We start from the raw sequence: 14727 nt of genomic DNA, 5'->3' as shown, positions 1-14727 counted from the left end.
TCCTATTTTTTTTTTTTTTTTTTTTTTTTTTTAAACACTGACAACTTTTAAAGCGATATCTCGATTCTTGACTGGAGTATATCTATAACCTTTTGGGATACAAAGTATCACGACATATAACCATTTCGATATTTTGTCACACCTCTAGTTGTAATACATTATAAGTCTACTTCTAAATGGTGTGTCTCCTAGAGCAGATAAAAAGAAAAAGGTCAAATTAAGCGCAGTTGGGTTGCATGTGTAGGTGGGCGTGTCAGTGAGAAATTCCCACGGGTACCTCTAATAGAGCCGTGGGAAAATTCTGAAACACTCTATAAACAATAACGAAAAAACACGTGAAAAGCGTAAACATGGTTAACGATCAAAGAGATGGGATCCTTATATGGCAGAGTGAGAAGTCCACCTGCATTCGTGCCTTGTCTGCAAGCCTATTTTCACGAAAAAATTCGAAGACGCGTGCGTCGCAATGGCTGACGGCAACGAACCCCAACCTAAAATTTCTGGCGAAGAGGAGGAAAACTACGTTGACAAGAAGCCGCCCTATTCATTCGTGGCTCTCATTACGATGGCCATTAAAGACAGCGCCTTCGAGAAGGAAACAGTAAGCGGGATTTACGACTACATCACCTCCAAGTTTCCTTTTTATCAGAGCGACCAAAAAGGCTGGAAAAACAGCGTCCGACACAATTTGTCCATGAACGAGTGCTTCGTGAAGGTACCAAAGGAGATCTCAGATGGCAGGAAGGGCCACTACTGGATGCTGCACCCCGCTTTCAACGACATGTTCGAGGATGGCAACTACCGGCGCCGTCGTCGCCGCACTGCGAGGAGGCCCCAACGTAACCTTTCGAGTGTGGTCGTCCTGAACAACCCGACGCCGTACGTGAGCTGGACTAACTTACCCCAACCGAGCTTCAACCGTGCGGGTTCGTTCCACAGCTTCAACAACATTCCTCCAGTGAGCCCCTACTTGACACAGGCGTACTGTGTGCCCAGCGCCGTCTACCATCAACAGCCGGATTTCGCGCCACAGCACTGGAACCAGTATGGCGCCGTCGGCCCCATCATACCTGGGGCCAGCTCGTGGGAATCCGGCTATCAGCACTTGAGTGCCGTTTGGGGAAACTTCCAGAGATGAGAAGAAGCAGGACGTTTATTGAAAGAAAGAAAAAAGTTCATATTTGTATTATACAGCCAACTTCAATAATGTTTTTGTTCTTGCTGTATGGTATTTAATTGTCTTTGGCTTCTGTGCCATAGTTAAAGCACCTTACTTGAAATGTTTCCATGTTACCAAATTTCACCATGTTTGTCAAATAAATATATTTGGACAAAAACCTGTTACGCCTACTTATTGAATCAAGCAGACGAAACGTCTTAGTTTTCAAAAAATGTCTTTCCCCTTCATAAAGACATGGTGTCCTCATACTGTATGTGGACATGACATTTTGTGTCACATAGGCCACAATATGAACATTTAGTAAACAAGTGTGGCCTACATGACCTAAAATGTCATGTTCTCATACAGTGTATCACAAAAGTGAGTACACCCCTCGCATTTCTGCAGATATTTAAGTATATATTTTCATAGGACAACACTGACAAGATGACCCTTTGACACAATGAAACGTAGTCTGTGTGCAGCTTATATAATAGAGTTAATTTATTTTTCCCCTCAAAATAACTCAAAATACAGAAATTAATATCTAAACCCATGGCAACAAAAATGAGTACACCCCTTAGAAACTACGTACATCCCAAAATGTCCAAATTAAGTACTGCTTGTCATTTTCCCTCCAAAATGTCATGTGACTTGTTACAGGAGTGCTGTCAGCATGGCTGCAGAGATTGAAGAGGTGTGTGTGTGTGTGTGTGTGTGTGGGGGGGGGGTTAGCCTGTTAGTGCTCTGACCATACGCCACACGCTACATCAAATTTGTGTTCATGGCTGCCACCCCAGGAGCAAGCCTCTTATGAAGACGGTACACAAGAAAGCCTGCCCTTCTCATCAGACCATGGGACATGCAGGTTCCAGTAATCCATGTGCTTTGTTGACATGTCTTCAGCAAACTGTTTGTGGGCTTTCTTGTGTACCGTCTTCAGAAGAGGCTTCCTCCTGGGGTGACAGCCATGCACACCTATTTAATGTAGAGTGCGGCATATGGTCTGAGCACTAACAGGCTGACCCCACCCCTTTAATCTCTGCAGCAATGCTGACAGCACTCTTGTAACAAATCAAATGACATTTTGGAGGGAAAATGACAAGCAGTTCTCAATTTGGACATTTAGGCATGTACGTAATTTCTAAGGGGTGTACTCACTTTTGTTGCCAGGGGTTTAGAAATTAATGGCTATATTTTGAGTTATTTTGAGGGGGAAATAAATTACCTTTATTATATAAGCTGCACACAGACTACTTTTCATTGTGTCAAAGTGTCATTTTGTCAGTGTTGTGCCATGAAAAGATATACCTAAATATCTGCAGAAATGCGCGGGGTGTACTCACTTTTGTGATACACTGTATATGGCGGTCCTAATTGTATTTTGTTTTGATGTTGCTCTCATATATTTTATATGAATTAATCAATTAATACAATGTTAATAAAAACAAAATTAAATAAACACAGAAATGCACTCTTGTTATTGCCCCCATTAATAGTAAAAACCAGAACTTCTAGATTTTTTTTTTAATGTCATAATAGGCTACCCAGATAGCAGACCGATGTTGAAAAGATGTTGGATCAACATTCCGCTGTCGGTCTTACATCACTGAATCAACATTGACACCCTACGTTGATTTTTTACCACTTTTGCACCCTCAATTAATGTTTCAATGTTGAAATCCTGACAAAACCTGAACGTCATTTTGATTATTAATAATATTGGAACAACGCTGAATCAATGTTATGTTTTACTTCATTTTCAACCATGACACTATCTTTGCTTTCAAATATGCCTTTATTTAGGGGTCCTGCTTTATTTACAGACAGAAAAAACAGCTAAGTTGACGAATAAAATATACCGTATTTTTCGGACCATAAGTCGCATTTTTTTTTCATAGTTTGGCTGGGGTGCGACTTATTGGTGTTGGTTATCATTTCACATGTTATTTTAGTGTTTTGGAGGGACACTGATGGTTTGGTAAACTTGTTAGCATGTTCTTTATGCTATAGTTATCTGAATAACTCTTAATAGCTATGTTATGTTAACATACCAGCCACATTCGCATTCCGTTGTTCATGCATCATGTAACATAATCATACTTTACACTTACTCAGCATGTTGTTCTCTATGGTATTTTTATTTTAAATTGCCTTTCAAGATGACATATCTGTTCTATGTGTTGGATTTTATCAAGTAAATATTCCCCAAAAATGCGACTTATACTCCGGTGCGACTTATATATGTTTTTCCCCTCTTCGTTGGGCATTTTATGACTTAAGCCTCCTCTTCTTCCTTGCCACCAATGCAGTCTGGGGCATAGCGCAGCCACTTCTGCACAACAGCAGCGAATGCATATTCCGACACGTCCATTCACATCTGCCTCTTCAGTGAATCTGAAGAATACAAACAAAACGGCATTCACAAGGAACGTAGGTGGTGGTGGAACGTAAGTGTTCACCTCTGTATTTCTTCCCAACACCACTGGTGGCGTCTCGTTTGGTGGTGGGGTTCAGTCCAGGCCGCACTGCAGGTAACAACAAATCCTCGAGTGAATCAATCCCCCCCTAAAAAAACAGCCTGCACAAAGGGAAACGTGTAGGGTCGTTACTCAAAGGGCAAAACAATACAATACACAGACCAGTAATGGGCTAGCTAAATTTAAAAAAAAAAAATGTATATATATTATATATACAGTGGGGAGAAGAAGTATTTCATACATTGCCAATGGGAAAACCCATTGGCAGTGTATCAAATACTTGTTCTCCCCACTGTATATTGGACTTGAATATAGTCAATACCGTTATTCCTATCACAAGCACAGCACATGTGCTAATGCTGAAAAACGGATTGAAAAGTTTGCCAAAACACTTTTTTCCTCTTTCACCACTCTTCAACATAACTGACATAACAACAGAACTTATCACAATTCTTGTCCATAACAGTATTGTCCAACTGGTTTTAGAATTCTATGTGTGGATGTATTTATCAACATTGTTTCTAGCAAACATCAACAACTAGCCCAAATTAGCACATAAGAAAACTCACCAGGATACGTTTGGTTCAACAGACTTTCCTCTCCATGGCTCAATACGCTCTGAACTGGTCTCCAAAACCTTCTAGCTTAAAATAAAATGTGAATGACTAACTTTAAAGTATCAGGGAGTGTTTTTTTTTCTGTACAACTTACGTTGAAGCTTCTGGAAGTTTTTTTAACATCTGACATTCCAGCTCTCAGAGGAGAGATTGCGTTCATTGCGCTGAGGTGCATTTAGATGCATAGCGAAATAACAAATTGCTTAAAAAATATATATTATCTGGTAATTTAACGCTGGGTTAAAAATACAAGTAATAATGACAAATGAGGTTCTTTCTACTGTTAGACATCACTGTTGTTAAAGGCTCTGAAAAATGCAGCAGGCTTACCTTTAAATGTGGCTATCCTTAAATGAGTTGTTTCCAGTGGAGTTTGTTTGAGGTGATTCGTGGTCTTCCTGGTCAACCAAGAACACAAATATTTTTCGACCAAAACTCCCGCTCATCCATAATTAAATGACTTTTCAATCATATTTCCCGGTCAACTGTAAATCAACTATTTGTCAGCATTAGTTAATCAACTTTAAAACAATGTTAACCGTACCATCGCCTGACATACCACAGAACAATGTTGTTTTAATGTCACTGTCATGTGTCGTCGGTATTTGTAACATTAATTCAACATTGTTTATTGTTGAAAATTTCGATGTCAACCATACTGATGATTTTGACGGAAAATCAACTCATATTCAATATTGGTCTGCTATCTGGGAAGTCTTATTTATTTCTGAAGACACATATGTCTAATGTTTTACAGAAAATGTGGTATTCATTCCACCAGAGTAATTTTTACTGTCCTGTTAATAGAAAAATAAGTACTACCATAGACTTCATAATGCATTGACGACGATAAAAAGGGGGCCTGGATTGCTTGCCTGGCTCTGCCAGACTATTCTCCCTGTATTTTTCAAACACTGAGAGAAATAGTCTGGGAACCATCCCATTAACGGCCTTTTCGAGCAGGTACAAAATCAATCGACAAATCAGATTCGTTTATTTGCATGACGTGTCCTTCACGAGCAATGTCACTCTTGCGCGCCGAAAGTCGTCTCCACAACACAGATGGTCAACGGGATAACCGAGAACATGTTCCAATCCGCGGTAAATTCTGTTTTAAATTACCAAAAACACAGCGACATGAGTCTTTGACAATAGTCTGTCTCGCGCTAGCCATGTTGAATAAACTCCGCTCTCTTTGTATGTTTACTTCTGTGCGCAAGTCCCTCATTCTTCCGTCGTCAGTTAATAACGTCACGTCTGCCCGTCGCTGATTGGTCCACTCCGCTGTCTGTTTGCTGTGGCTTGCTCCGCACTGGAAATTGTATCCGTGGGAATGGTGGCCAGACTCAACAGCTGGAACAGCGTTGAGTCTAGTGTACCAGGCAACTGGATTGCTGGCGAGGCCGTCAAAGCTGACCAAGTGGAATCACAGACAAAGAGCTTTTTCATTGAAAATACTTGTGAATAAATGCTTCAATCCCTGAATTCTTTACAGATATGGACATGAAACAATCTTGATACTTGGTTAAAAGCAAAACAAAAAGTAAAAAAATAATATGCAGTAAGCATTTATTTTACGTAAATAAGTCTGTTAGTGAATGTAGCTAGCGGCCGCCTGATGTAGAAAGAGTTTTTCCAGTGAAAGTTCATGTGAATAAATGCTTAAATCCCCGAGTTCTTTATCGATACGGACGTAAAACAGTCTTGTTTCTTGGTTAAAAGCGAGAAAAAAAAAAAAAAAAACATGCAGTAAGCCTTTATTTTACGTAGATAAGTCGAATTACAATGCTAGTCTGTTAGTGAATGTACCTAGCGGCCGCCTGATGTAAGTAGAGCTTTTCCGGGGAAAATTATTGTGACTAAATGCTTAAATCCCCGAATTCTTTATAGATATGGACGTAAAACAGTCTCCATTCTTGGTTTGTAGAAAAAAAAAAAAAAGACATGCAATAAGCATTTATTTTACGAAACAAGAAAAAAATACTTTTAGCAGCAACGTCCGTCTCGCATTGCTGAACAGACGGCTCATTTCTTATTCGCTCAAAAATGCGAACACTTAGGCTACGTTCATATTACAGGTCTTAATGCACAAATCCGATTTTTTCGTGTTTTTCCGACTCGAGTGAGGCATTAACTTGACGGTCTGAACGTGACAAGTCGCGTAGAACTGAACCATTTCAAATCCGATCTGGGTCACTTTCGCATGTGGTTCAAATCCGATCTGGGCCACATTTTTCCAGACTGTCGCGGCGGTCTGTACTGTCCAGTCTCTGAAATAAGAATTCATGCAGCAATTACTTAATCAAAAAGCGAGAGAGACGCCACGGTAGTGGTGCAGCTGTGCGTTATTAGCGCCTAGCTTGCCTTGAACACGGCTTTTTAGGAAGGGTCGGACTTGACAACAGTCATAAAAAAAAATAAAAATGGGTTGATGATAAGCCTGAGAATGATCGGTTTTCTCTCTGCTTTATATGAGCAATATTTCAACATTGCTTACACGGCCGAGAGTCGGGGCAAACTGCCCGTATGTGTGTGTGACATGCACGGACAGTGCGTGCATGCTATTGATCCATATACTTTGAAAATAAGCCTAGACGGGGATTGTTTATGTCTGTTATTTGGGTCCCCTTTTTTAAAAAGCAAAATATGATGTCCCTGGAATGACAGATGCCAGCCAGCATGTGTGGTCATTTGTTTTGATGCTTCTGCGCATGCGGGTCGTCTTGCTCAGCGCATGTCGGACTGCGAATTAGTGCGCATGCGTGATACTTGAACGGTCCCAATGGACAAAGGCAGTCTGAACGGGCACACCAAAAAAACAGATGTGGCAAAAAATCGGATTCGTGCATTAAGACCTGTAGTATGAACGTAGCCTTATTGCCTATGCGCGCTAAGAAGCGAACGCTGCCCCCTGCTGGTTTAAAACCGTAAGTACAACAGTATTTCAGGCTGAAACTTGTGTGTATATTTTTCATAAAAACAATTAAATAAGATGAAACATTTTGAACATATGGTTAAATCTGTCGGTGGAAGTAACGAAATATTAAAATAACTCTTTTAGTATTATTTAATTATTATCTATTATTTAATTCAATTATTATTATATATATATGTTATTAAAAAGAATTCAGAGACTTATTGTACTTTAAAAGCGTTGAAATTACATAAAATGCACATACCGTATTGGCCCAAATATAAGACGGTGTTTTTTTGCATTGAAATAACACTGAAAAAGAAGGGGTCGTCTTATATTCGCGGTCTAGACATTATACCCATTCACGACGCTAGATGGCGCCAGATATCATTGAAGCATTGTTCTGTCATGATAGATATCCGCTACTCTCCCCATTCACGTCGCTAGATGGCGCCAGCTATCATAGAAGCGATGTTCTGTCATGATAGATCTCAGCTACTCTTTTAAGTTTAACCAGTTTGCATTATTTTATTGCAATGTTTTTGCTTATTCAGGTTTGTTCCAAGACTACAGTTACAGTTAGACTTCACTTTGATGGTTAATGCAGTTATTGCAAATTTGTTGTTTTATCACAATAGATTGGTTTATTTACATTTCAAAAACCAGAAGCCATCCATTTACGAATGTGATTGCACTTTAGTTTACATATTTAAATGTTCAGATATTAAGATTTTAATGAGGCAAAATAACATGCTTTTTCTCTCAAATATATTGTTATTATTGTCATTTGTTTGATGTACTGTAATTATTTTCTGGATAAAAATTAATTTGGTGTTCAAAAAGTCTTTTTTCAAACTTGAGTCTTGAAAAAGAGGGGGTCGTCTTATAATCAGGGCCGTCTCATATTCGGGCCAATACTGTATTACTTGTATTTTTAGTTTTAAACATATTGTATGGCTCTAACAAAATTACATTTAAAAATATGTGGTGTTCATGGCTCTCTCGGCCAAAAGGTTCCCAACCCCTGATCTAGACTGTTGGATTCATTTTCTTACTCAACCATTCAACAAGAAAGGTGTTTACTTGTTTGTGCACAAGATCAAAAATATATTGTACATGACAGCTTGCAAAAGTGACAGTGTTGAACCAAACAAACTAAGACATTCTTAATTCACAAAAATCTATTTGGGTGTACTGTAAATTTATTCCTAGGACTTCGCTTCCACTAACAGTTGTCCATCTTCCTCCGTTTCACAGCTCTTTGCTGCCTCTTCTTTGGCATTGTCGTCTTGACTACTATTTGGTGACCCATTCCCAGCATGCTCAGCCTCTTCTTTGTCCACTGACAGCTCTTTGCTGGCATCTTCTACCTTCTCGTCCTTCTCTTCCCCTGCTTTAGCTTTCTCCTCTTTGTCTTTTTCCTCTTGCTCCTTCTTCTCTTTCTCCAGTTTGGAGAGGCTGTGACAAAGGGCCTGGACGTATGTGAACACACACATGGGGTCTGGGTTGTTCCCCATCATAAGCATGTCAGACACTTCAAGCAGAGGCCAGCAGTCAGCCAGCGACCTGGGGGAAGTACATAAGTGTCAATTCCGGGAAGAACAGTGCGGGCAAATAAATCACTAGCACAATCCAATGTGTCAGAGAAAGTATTTTTTAAACCTGTTTCCAGGTTGTCACAGATATATGCATGCATACTCTGCAGTCTGGAAGGCCAGTGTGAAGTTCTTCTCCCTTTCAGTAGGTTTCAAGGCACTATAGTCGAAAGCGTCGGGGAAGAAGCGATGGACCAGTGCGCAGAAAGCCATCCCGTCACACCAAGATGAGGAGAAGTTTTCTATGTTGACACCCTAAAAGATTAAGAGAAAGACTTGCCAATTTGAGGTGACTCGATAAAAAAGTTTTCTGAATAGTCACCTGATAGCGTACCTTATAGTGTTGGGTTTTGCTGCGGCACCACTGCAGCATTCTCTGTTTGATGGAAGCCCCCGTGGCCGCAGCTGTAGATGACTTTTGAATTTTGAAGTTGCGTGGGATTGGTGTTCTGGAAAAGCCATAAATGGATGGCATTTAAATGCATAAAACAACAAGATAAACAGACAGGTGGATCGACCACAAGCAAATAGGTTGTTTCGTACGTGGATGGAAGGAGGGCTAAAGCTATTGATGGATGGACAGACAGAGACAGACGAGTGCGGTTCATTTGTACTTAGTGACTCACTCTGGTGCTCCCTGTTGGAACTTGGCGATGATGTCACTCTTTTTGGATACTCGACCAGAGCGAGTCGAGGGCCTCGGACGGGATGGAATAGTTGTTGCTTTTGGGTTTCTTTTGGCTTTCCCTTGTTTTTCTGCCTCTTTTAGCCTCTCTTTGGCTTTCGCTTGATCTTCTTTGACATGCTTTTCATCCTTCACCTTTTCTGGCTGTTTTTCAACACTTTTGTCCTCACTGACATTCTCTTCAACTTTTTTGGTCTCGCCCTTCTCTCTATTTTTGATCTCTTCCTTAACATCTCCATCCTCTTTCTTTCCAGGATCCTTCACGTCTTCTTCTGCAGTGGCTACAGTGGCACCTTCTGTCCGGGGTGCATGTGCGTCTGCAGCTTCCTCGTCCCTCAGTTGTGGTAGTGGATCCTCCCTCATCTCTGGACTTAGCTCTTGCCTCTCTGCCTCGTCCCCCTCTCTTGGGTCATTACTTTGCACAAGCTCTGGTTCATCTGTCTGTAAGGCAATCAGCAAAAAAAAAATGCTGAAGGATAACATCCACAATGGCATTGCGCATTCTACTGGAACAGTTTGTCTTTCTGTCCATTTTTGGGGCCCAACAGGTTAAGCTTTTCATCTAGGAATTATGATAATTTTTTTTTCTTAAATGATTTTATAATATTGATACAGGGCAAGGGTCTCAAACATGCAGCCAAGAGGAACTATATTTTGTGGCCCAATTTAACATCCAATTGCAGTACAGTATTATTAGTGTTGCCTGCTTGTACTTTGCAAGGGGAAATTTAAAAATATACTGTATTTATGTATGTACTGTATAAATAATTTTAAATAAAAAAATAATTGACTTCATTATTTGTAGTTTCCGTTATATATAAAGATAATTTAAAAAATTAAAAAAAAAAATATATATATATAAAAAACACACAAATAAAAAACGAAAATAGAAATAATTCTATATGAAATGATTAAAAAAAAAAAAAAATCAAAATAAATGATAATAATAAAGACATAAACTCACTTAACTGTGGCCCATGTGTATTTAGCGCCGGGAATTGTATTAATTTTTTTGTTAGTGACCTCACATCGCTTAACTCTTTTGCTGCCATTGACAGAAATAGACGTCGAATGCATTTTACAGGAAGTTGAAATGGATTTGACATCTATTGCCGTCAATAGTTGATTTCAATATCAATTTCCCTCTTGTACTAACTACCACAACACATACTCGTTCACTTGAAATGGTAGTGAATGAGTTCAGATAATGGTAACTGTTGAATAGATGTCTACTGTCGTGACCATTGTCCCTGAGAGGGTTAATTGTATCTTCTACCATATATTCTAGATCTAGAGCAGTGGTTCTTAACCTGGGTTCGATCGAACTCCAGGAGTTCGGTAAGTAAGTCTATGGCGTTTGGCGAAGGCAAAAAAGAAAAGCAGCGCCATATTTTCGTATGCTGATCAAATCCAGGCAAAGAGGCTTTTAAGATAAGGTTTTGGACTGCTTTGTTCCCAGTTTACAGGTTTATTCCATTTCTTTTAACTGCTAGTCCTCAATTTTATGGGAGGAAAAACTGGTTTGCTCAGTGGAAGGTTGACTCGCACTTGGTATGAGGGAATAAAACAGACCAATGGGCAGCGAGGTCTTAATTTTTACCTGTTTATAAAACATGCTGTCAAAATGAGAGGAATTTTGAACGGGAATTTGCTAAATTATTAGTTTGCTAGCTTAGGTTATCTGTTTTCCAATTGGAAAAAAAGCTTTATTATCTAAATCCAAAGGGTTCATTGAATCCACATGTGAAACTTGGGGTTCGGTACCTTCAGCAAGATTAAGAACAACGGATCTAGAGCATTACCTGATACAATTCATACAACTGCAATGTCAAATATGTGCTTTGGCTCAATAAAGTTTGGCAAACAGTGCAGAGGATCGTCATTTGATGCCATGCCAATGGAGCAAAAGTGGTAGAGATATTTGACTCAAAGACTCAAGTTTGAAGTAAGAGTTGCTAATATTAGTCAGCACTCTCTCCTCCTGCGATATGACGGCCCTCAGCAAGCAGTCATGCAACATGAGATAAAGAAATCCATTCTGGGATTTGGGCAGCATCTCGATTTAGACGTTTTACATTGGGAGTGTCACGTTCACTCTCAAGAGCTATTGTACTGTATATGAAAAACCTTGGCAACTTCAATTCAAATAATTGGGCCTTAAAACTATACATTAACATGTCCATCAGATTTATATTATTGTTTGGTTTTTGTTGAACAAAAGCAGGTGTGTTTGAATTGATTGTTTTTGTCTGTCACTGTCTGGTCACTTTATACTTTGCATCATCACATCTGTATTTGTTAAGAACATATGCACTACTGGTATCCTGTACTTATACGTTACGTGCTAAATGGATTTTTTGTTATAATGACTCGTTCGTTATAATACTAGAGTGGCTGTAATTGCTGGATCTTAATTCCATGCGTGCTTCTAAAATATTTGCCCAGTAAAGATGAGTTTCAGGAACAAAACAGTTGGACATGCTCTATTTGTTCCTAAATTTGAAACCTCATTGTATATATTTGGCATTTTTTTCTATGTATTAAAATTTGGTGGACTTGTTAACAACATTCTGTTTTATTAATTTCATTTTTTTTTTTTTTTTTTTTAACTTTGCAGGATTTCTATCAACAAAGATTTCTCTAGATTTAAGACGTATGCAATAGGACCATGTGAAGTATACATGAACTCTCAAATTATTATTAAATAACAAAATATAATTTTGGGCGGTTGTGTACAATATATACAATACAAAACATTTTTCAACGTTTTTATCCTTTCAGACAACCCTTTCCTTTTTCGGTGCCATCAATACGAGTCGTTTTGTTTTATCGTAAGTTTTACCATCCAAGACTAGAAGTAGATCATACTTTACAAAGGTTTAGAAAAACAAATTGACATTACTACAGTACTTTCCAACATAAATGTGTACTCTTTTCCCACTAAATTTTACAGGCAGTGTCCACTTTTTTCATTTTTTTAAAGATTAGATTTAGATATAAAGAACTTTAAAGTGAAACCACCATTAGGAGAAAGTGGAATAACTGAACTTTGATATATTAGGGTTGCTGCAATAAAATGGTGCAGTCTAAATCCTCGTTTCTTAGTAAAAAAAAAAATCTTACATCTTTAAAGCAGCCTCAAACGTCAGTGCTCTCTGTGAAAGCGGGGAGGGCAATAAAACACTTCACATTTATTATTACTGATTATACATAATCACAACTACCTGTTTGTTGACACTCGAGTCAGCCTGATTTGTCCCTTCTGAAGACTCAAGCGTCTCCTTGTTGACGGATTCTCCATCCATTACAGTTATGTCCGATTTCTGAAGAAGCCTTTTGAATGCAGTTCTGTGCTGTCTTGCTCGTCCTCTTGTCTTTCTGCTCCATTCACCCGACACTCCCTCCCGCTTTTGCAAGGATGCCTTTGCTTTTTTATGTGACCTTTCTTACAACACATGTCCCCAAAATAGCATCTCAGTGACAGAGGCCCAGTCCAATGTGGCTGGACAGCTGCATCTGCTGTGGAAACCGCGGCAGTACACACACACATGCACGCCCACGCACACACAAACACGCACGCAATCCACTATCTTTTGACTATAGTCACTCAATCAGGGGTTAATTTGTGCCGGATCCTGCCGGAACAAGATCCGGCACCTCTTGATTTTCGATTCTCGATCAAATTAATTAACAATTTAAAAAATTAAGTTTGGTAACAATCTTTCATGTTTTTGTTTTCTTGAAGCCCCTGATTGAGTTGTTTGACCTGTGATCCAGTGTGTGTTATTTTCGCTGATCAGTTTAAAAAAATACCATATACAATGCTGATCGCTTCTGTAATTGATATTAGAATTGTAAACATTATGCTTTTACTAGTCCTTCTCAAAAAATTAGCATATTGTGATAAAGTTCATTATTTTCTGTAATGTACTGATAAACATTAGACTTCCATATATTTTAGATTCATTACACACAACTGAAGTAGTTCAAGCATTTTACTGTTTTAATATTGATGATTTTGGCAAAAAAGTCAAGAAAAACCAAAAATCCCTATCTCAAAAAATTAGCATATTTTATCTGACAAATACAAAAAGTGCTTTTTAATACAAAAAAAGTCAACCTAAAATTAATTATATCAGCTATGCACTCAATACTTGGTCGGGAATCCTGTTACAGAAATGACTGCTTCAATGCGGCGTGGCATGGAGGCAATCAGCCTGTGGCACTGCTGAGGTGTTATGGAGGCCCAGGATGCTTCGATAGCGGCCTTAAACTCATCCAGTGTTGGGTCTGGTGTCTCTCAACTTCTTCTTCACAATATCCAACAGATTCTCTATGTGGTTCAGGTCAGGAGAGTTGGCAGGCCAATTGAGCACAGTAATGCCATGGTCAGTAAACCATTTACCAGTGGTTTTGGCACTGTGAGCAAGTGGCAGGTCGTGCTGAAAAATGAAATCTTCGTCTCCATAAAGCTTTTCAGCAGATGGAAGCATGAAGTGCTCTAAAATCTCCTGACAGCTTGCTGCATTGACCCTGCCGATAAAACACAGTAGACCACCACTAGCAGCTGACATGGCAACCCAGATCATCACTGACTGTGGGTACTTGACACTGGACTTCAGGCATTTTGGCATTTCCTTTTCCCCCAGTATTCCTCCAAACTCTGGTACCTTGATTTTTGAATGACATGCAAAATTTGCTTTCATCTGAAAAAAGTACTTTGGGCCGAGCAGCAGTCCAGTGCTGCTTCTCTGTAGCCCAGGTCAGGCGCTTCTGCCGCTGTTTCAGGTTCAGAAATGGCTTGAGCTGTGGAATGCGGCACCTGTAGCCCATTTCTAGCACACGCCTGTGCACGGCGGCTCTGGATGTTTGTACTCCAGACTCAGTCCACTGTTTCTGCAGGTCCCCCAAAGTCTGGAATCGGCGCTTCTCCACAATCTTTCTCAGGGTGCAGTCAACTCTTCTGGTTGTGCAGCGTTTCCTGCCACACTTTTTCCTTCCCACAGACTTCCCACTGAGGTGACGATACAGCACTCTGGGAACAGCCTATTCGCTCAGAAATTTCTTTCTGTGTCTTAGTCTGTTGCTTGAGGGTGTCAATGATGGCCCTCTGGACGGCAGTCAGGTCGGCAGTCTTGCCCATGGTTGCGGTTTTGAGTAATGAACCAGCTGGGAGTTTTTAAAAGCCTCAGGAATCTTTCGCAGGGGTTTTGAGTTAATTCGTCGATTAAGATGATTAGGTTAGGAGCTACTTTGGAGTACCTTTTCGTCATATGC

The 14727-nt window shown here is 39.6% G+C and overlaps 2 protein-coding genes across 2 annotated transcripts; one reads left to right on the top strand and one right to left on the bottom strand.

Annotated features, from left to right (window-relative positions):
- The first annotated feature begins 244 nt into the window (after positions 1 to 244).
- On the top strand, positions 245 to 1303 carry LOC130924427 (forkhead box protein L2-like). The gene has a single exon (XM_057850994.1). The coding sequence runs from the start codon at positions 467 to 469 to the stop codon at positions 1136 to 1138; it is 672 nt and encodes a 223-aa protein (XP_057706977.1). The 5' UTR covers positions 245 to 466; the 3' UTR covers positions 1139 to 1303.
- Positions 1304 to 8363: 7060 nt separating this feature from the next.
- Positions 8364 to 12845, bottom strand: smtnl1 (smoothelin-like 1). Its single transcript, XM_057851059.1, has 5 exons — positions 12675 to 12845; positions 9392 to 9891; positions 9100 to 9214; positions 8869 to 9020; positions 8364 to 8736 (listed from the first exon to the last, which is right to left on the bottom strand). Exons 1-5 carry the CDS (start codon positions 12753 to 12755, stop codon positions 8379 to 8381), a joined length of 1206 nt encoding a protein of 401 aa, XP_057707042.1. The 5' UTR covers positions 12756 to 12845; the 3' UTR covers positions 8364 to 8378.
- Between the last annotated feature and the right edge of the window lie 1882 nt (positions 12846 to 14727).

The sequence above is a fragment of the Corythoichthys intestinalis genome, chromosome 11 (genome assembly GCF_030265065.1).
Source record: "Corythoichthys intestinalis isolate RoL2023-P3 chromosome 11, ASM3026506v1, whole genome shotgun sequence".
NCBI classification, from domain to species: Eukaryota; Metazoa; Chordata; class Actinopteri; order Syngnathiformes; family Syngnathidae; genus Corythoichthys; species Corythoichthys intestinalis.
The sequence above is the reverse complement of the archived record's forward strand: the minus strand, read 5'-3'. Positions and strand labels throughout refer to the sequence as shown.

What these genes read in the sequence shown, in the direction of transcription:
- LOC130924427 (XM_057850994.1), top strand. Translation starts at nt 467, where the DNA reads ATGGCTGACGGCAACGAACCCCAACCTAAAATTTCTGGCGAAGAGGAG.
- smtnl1 (XM_057851059.1), bottom strand. Translation starts at nt 12,755, where the DNA reads ATGGATGGAGAATCCGTCAACAAGGAGACGCTTGAGTCTTCAGAAGGG. An exon ending in TTCCAACAGGGAGCACCAGA is followed by an intron (nt 9,215 to 9,391) that starts GTGAGTCACTAA and finishes TGGCTTTTCCAG; the next exon opens with AACACCAATCCCACGCAACT. An exon ending in CTGGCCTTCCAGACTGCAGA is followed by an intron (nt 8,737 to 8,868) that starts GTATGCATGCAT and finishes TACTTCCCCCAG; the next exon opens with GTCGCTGGCTGACTGCTGGC.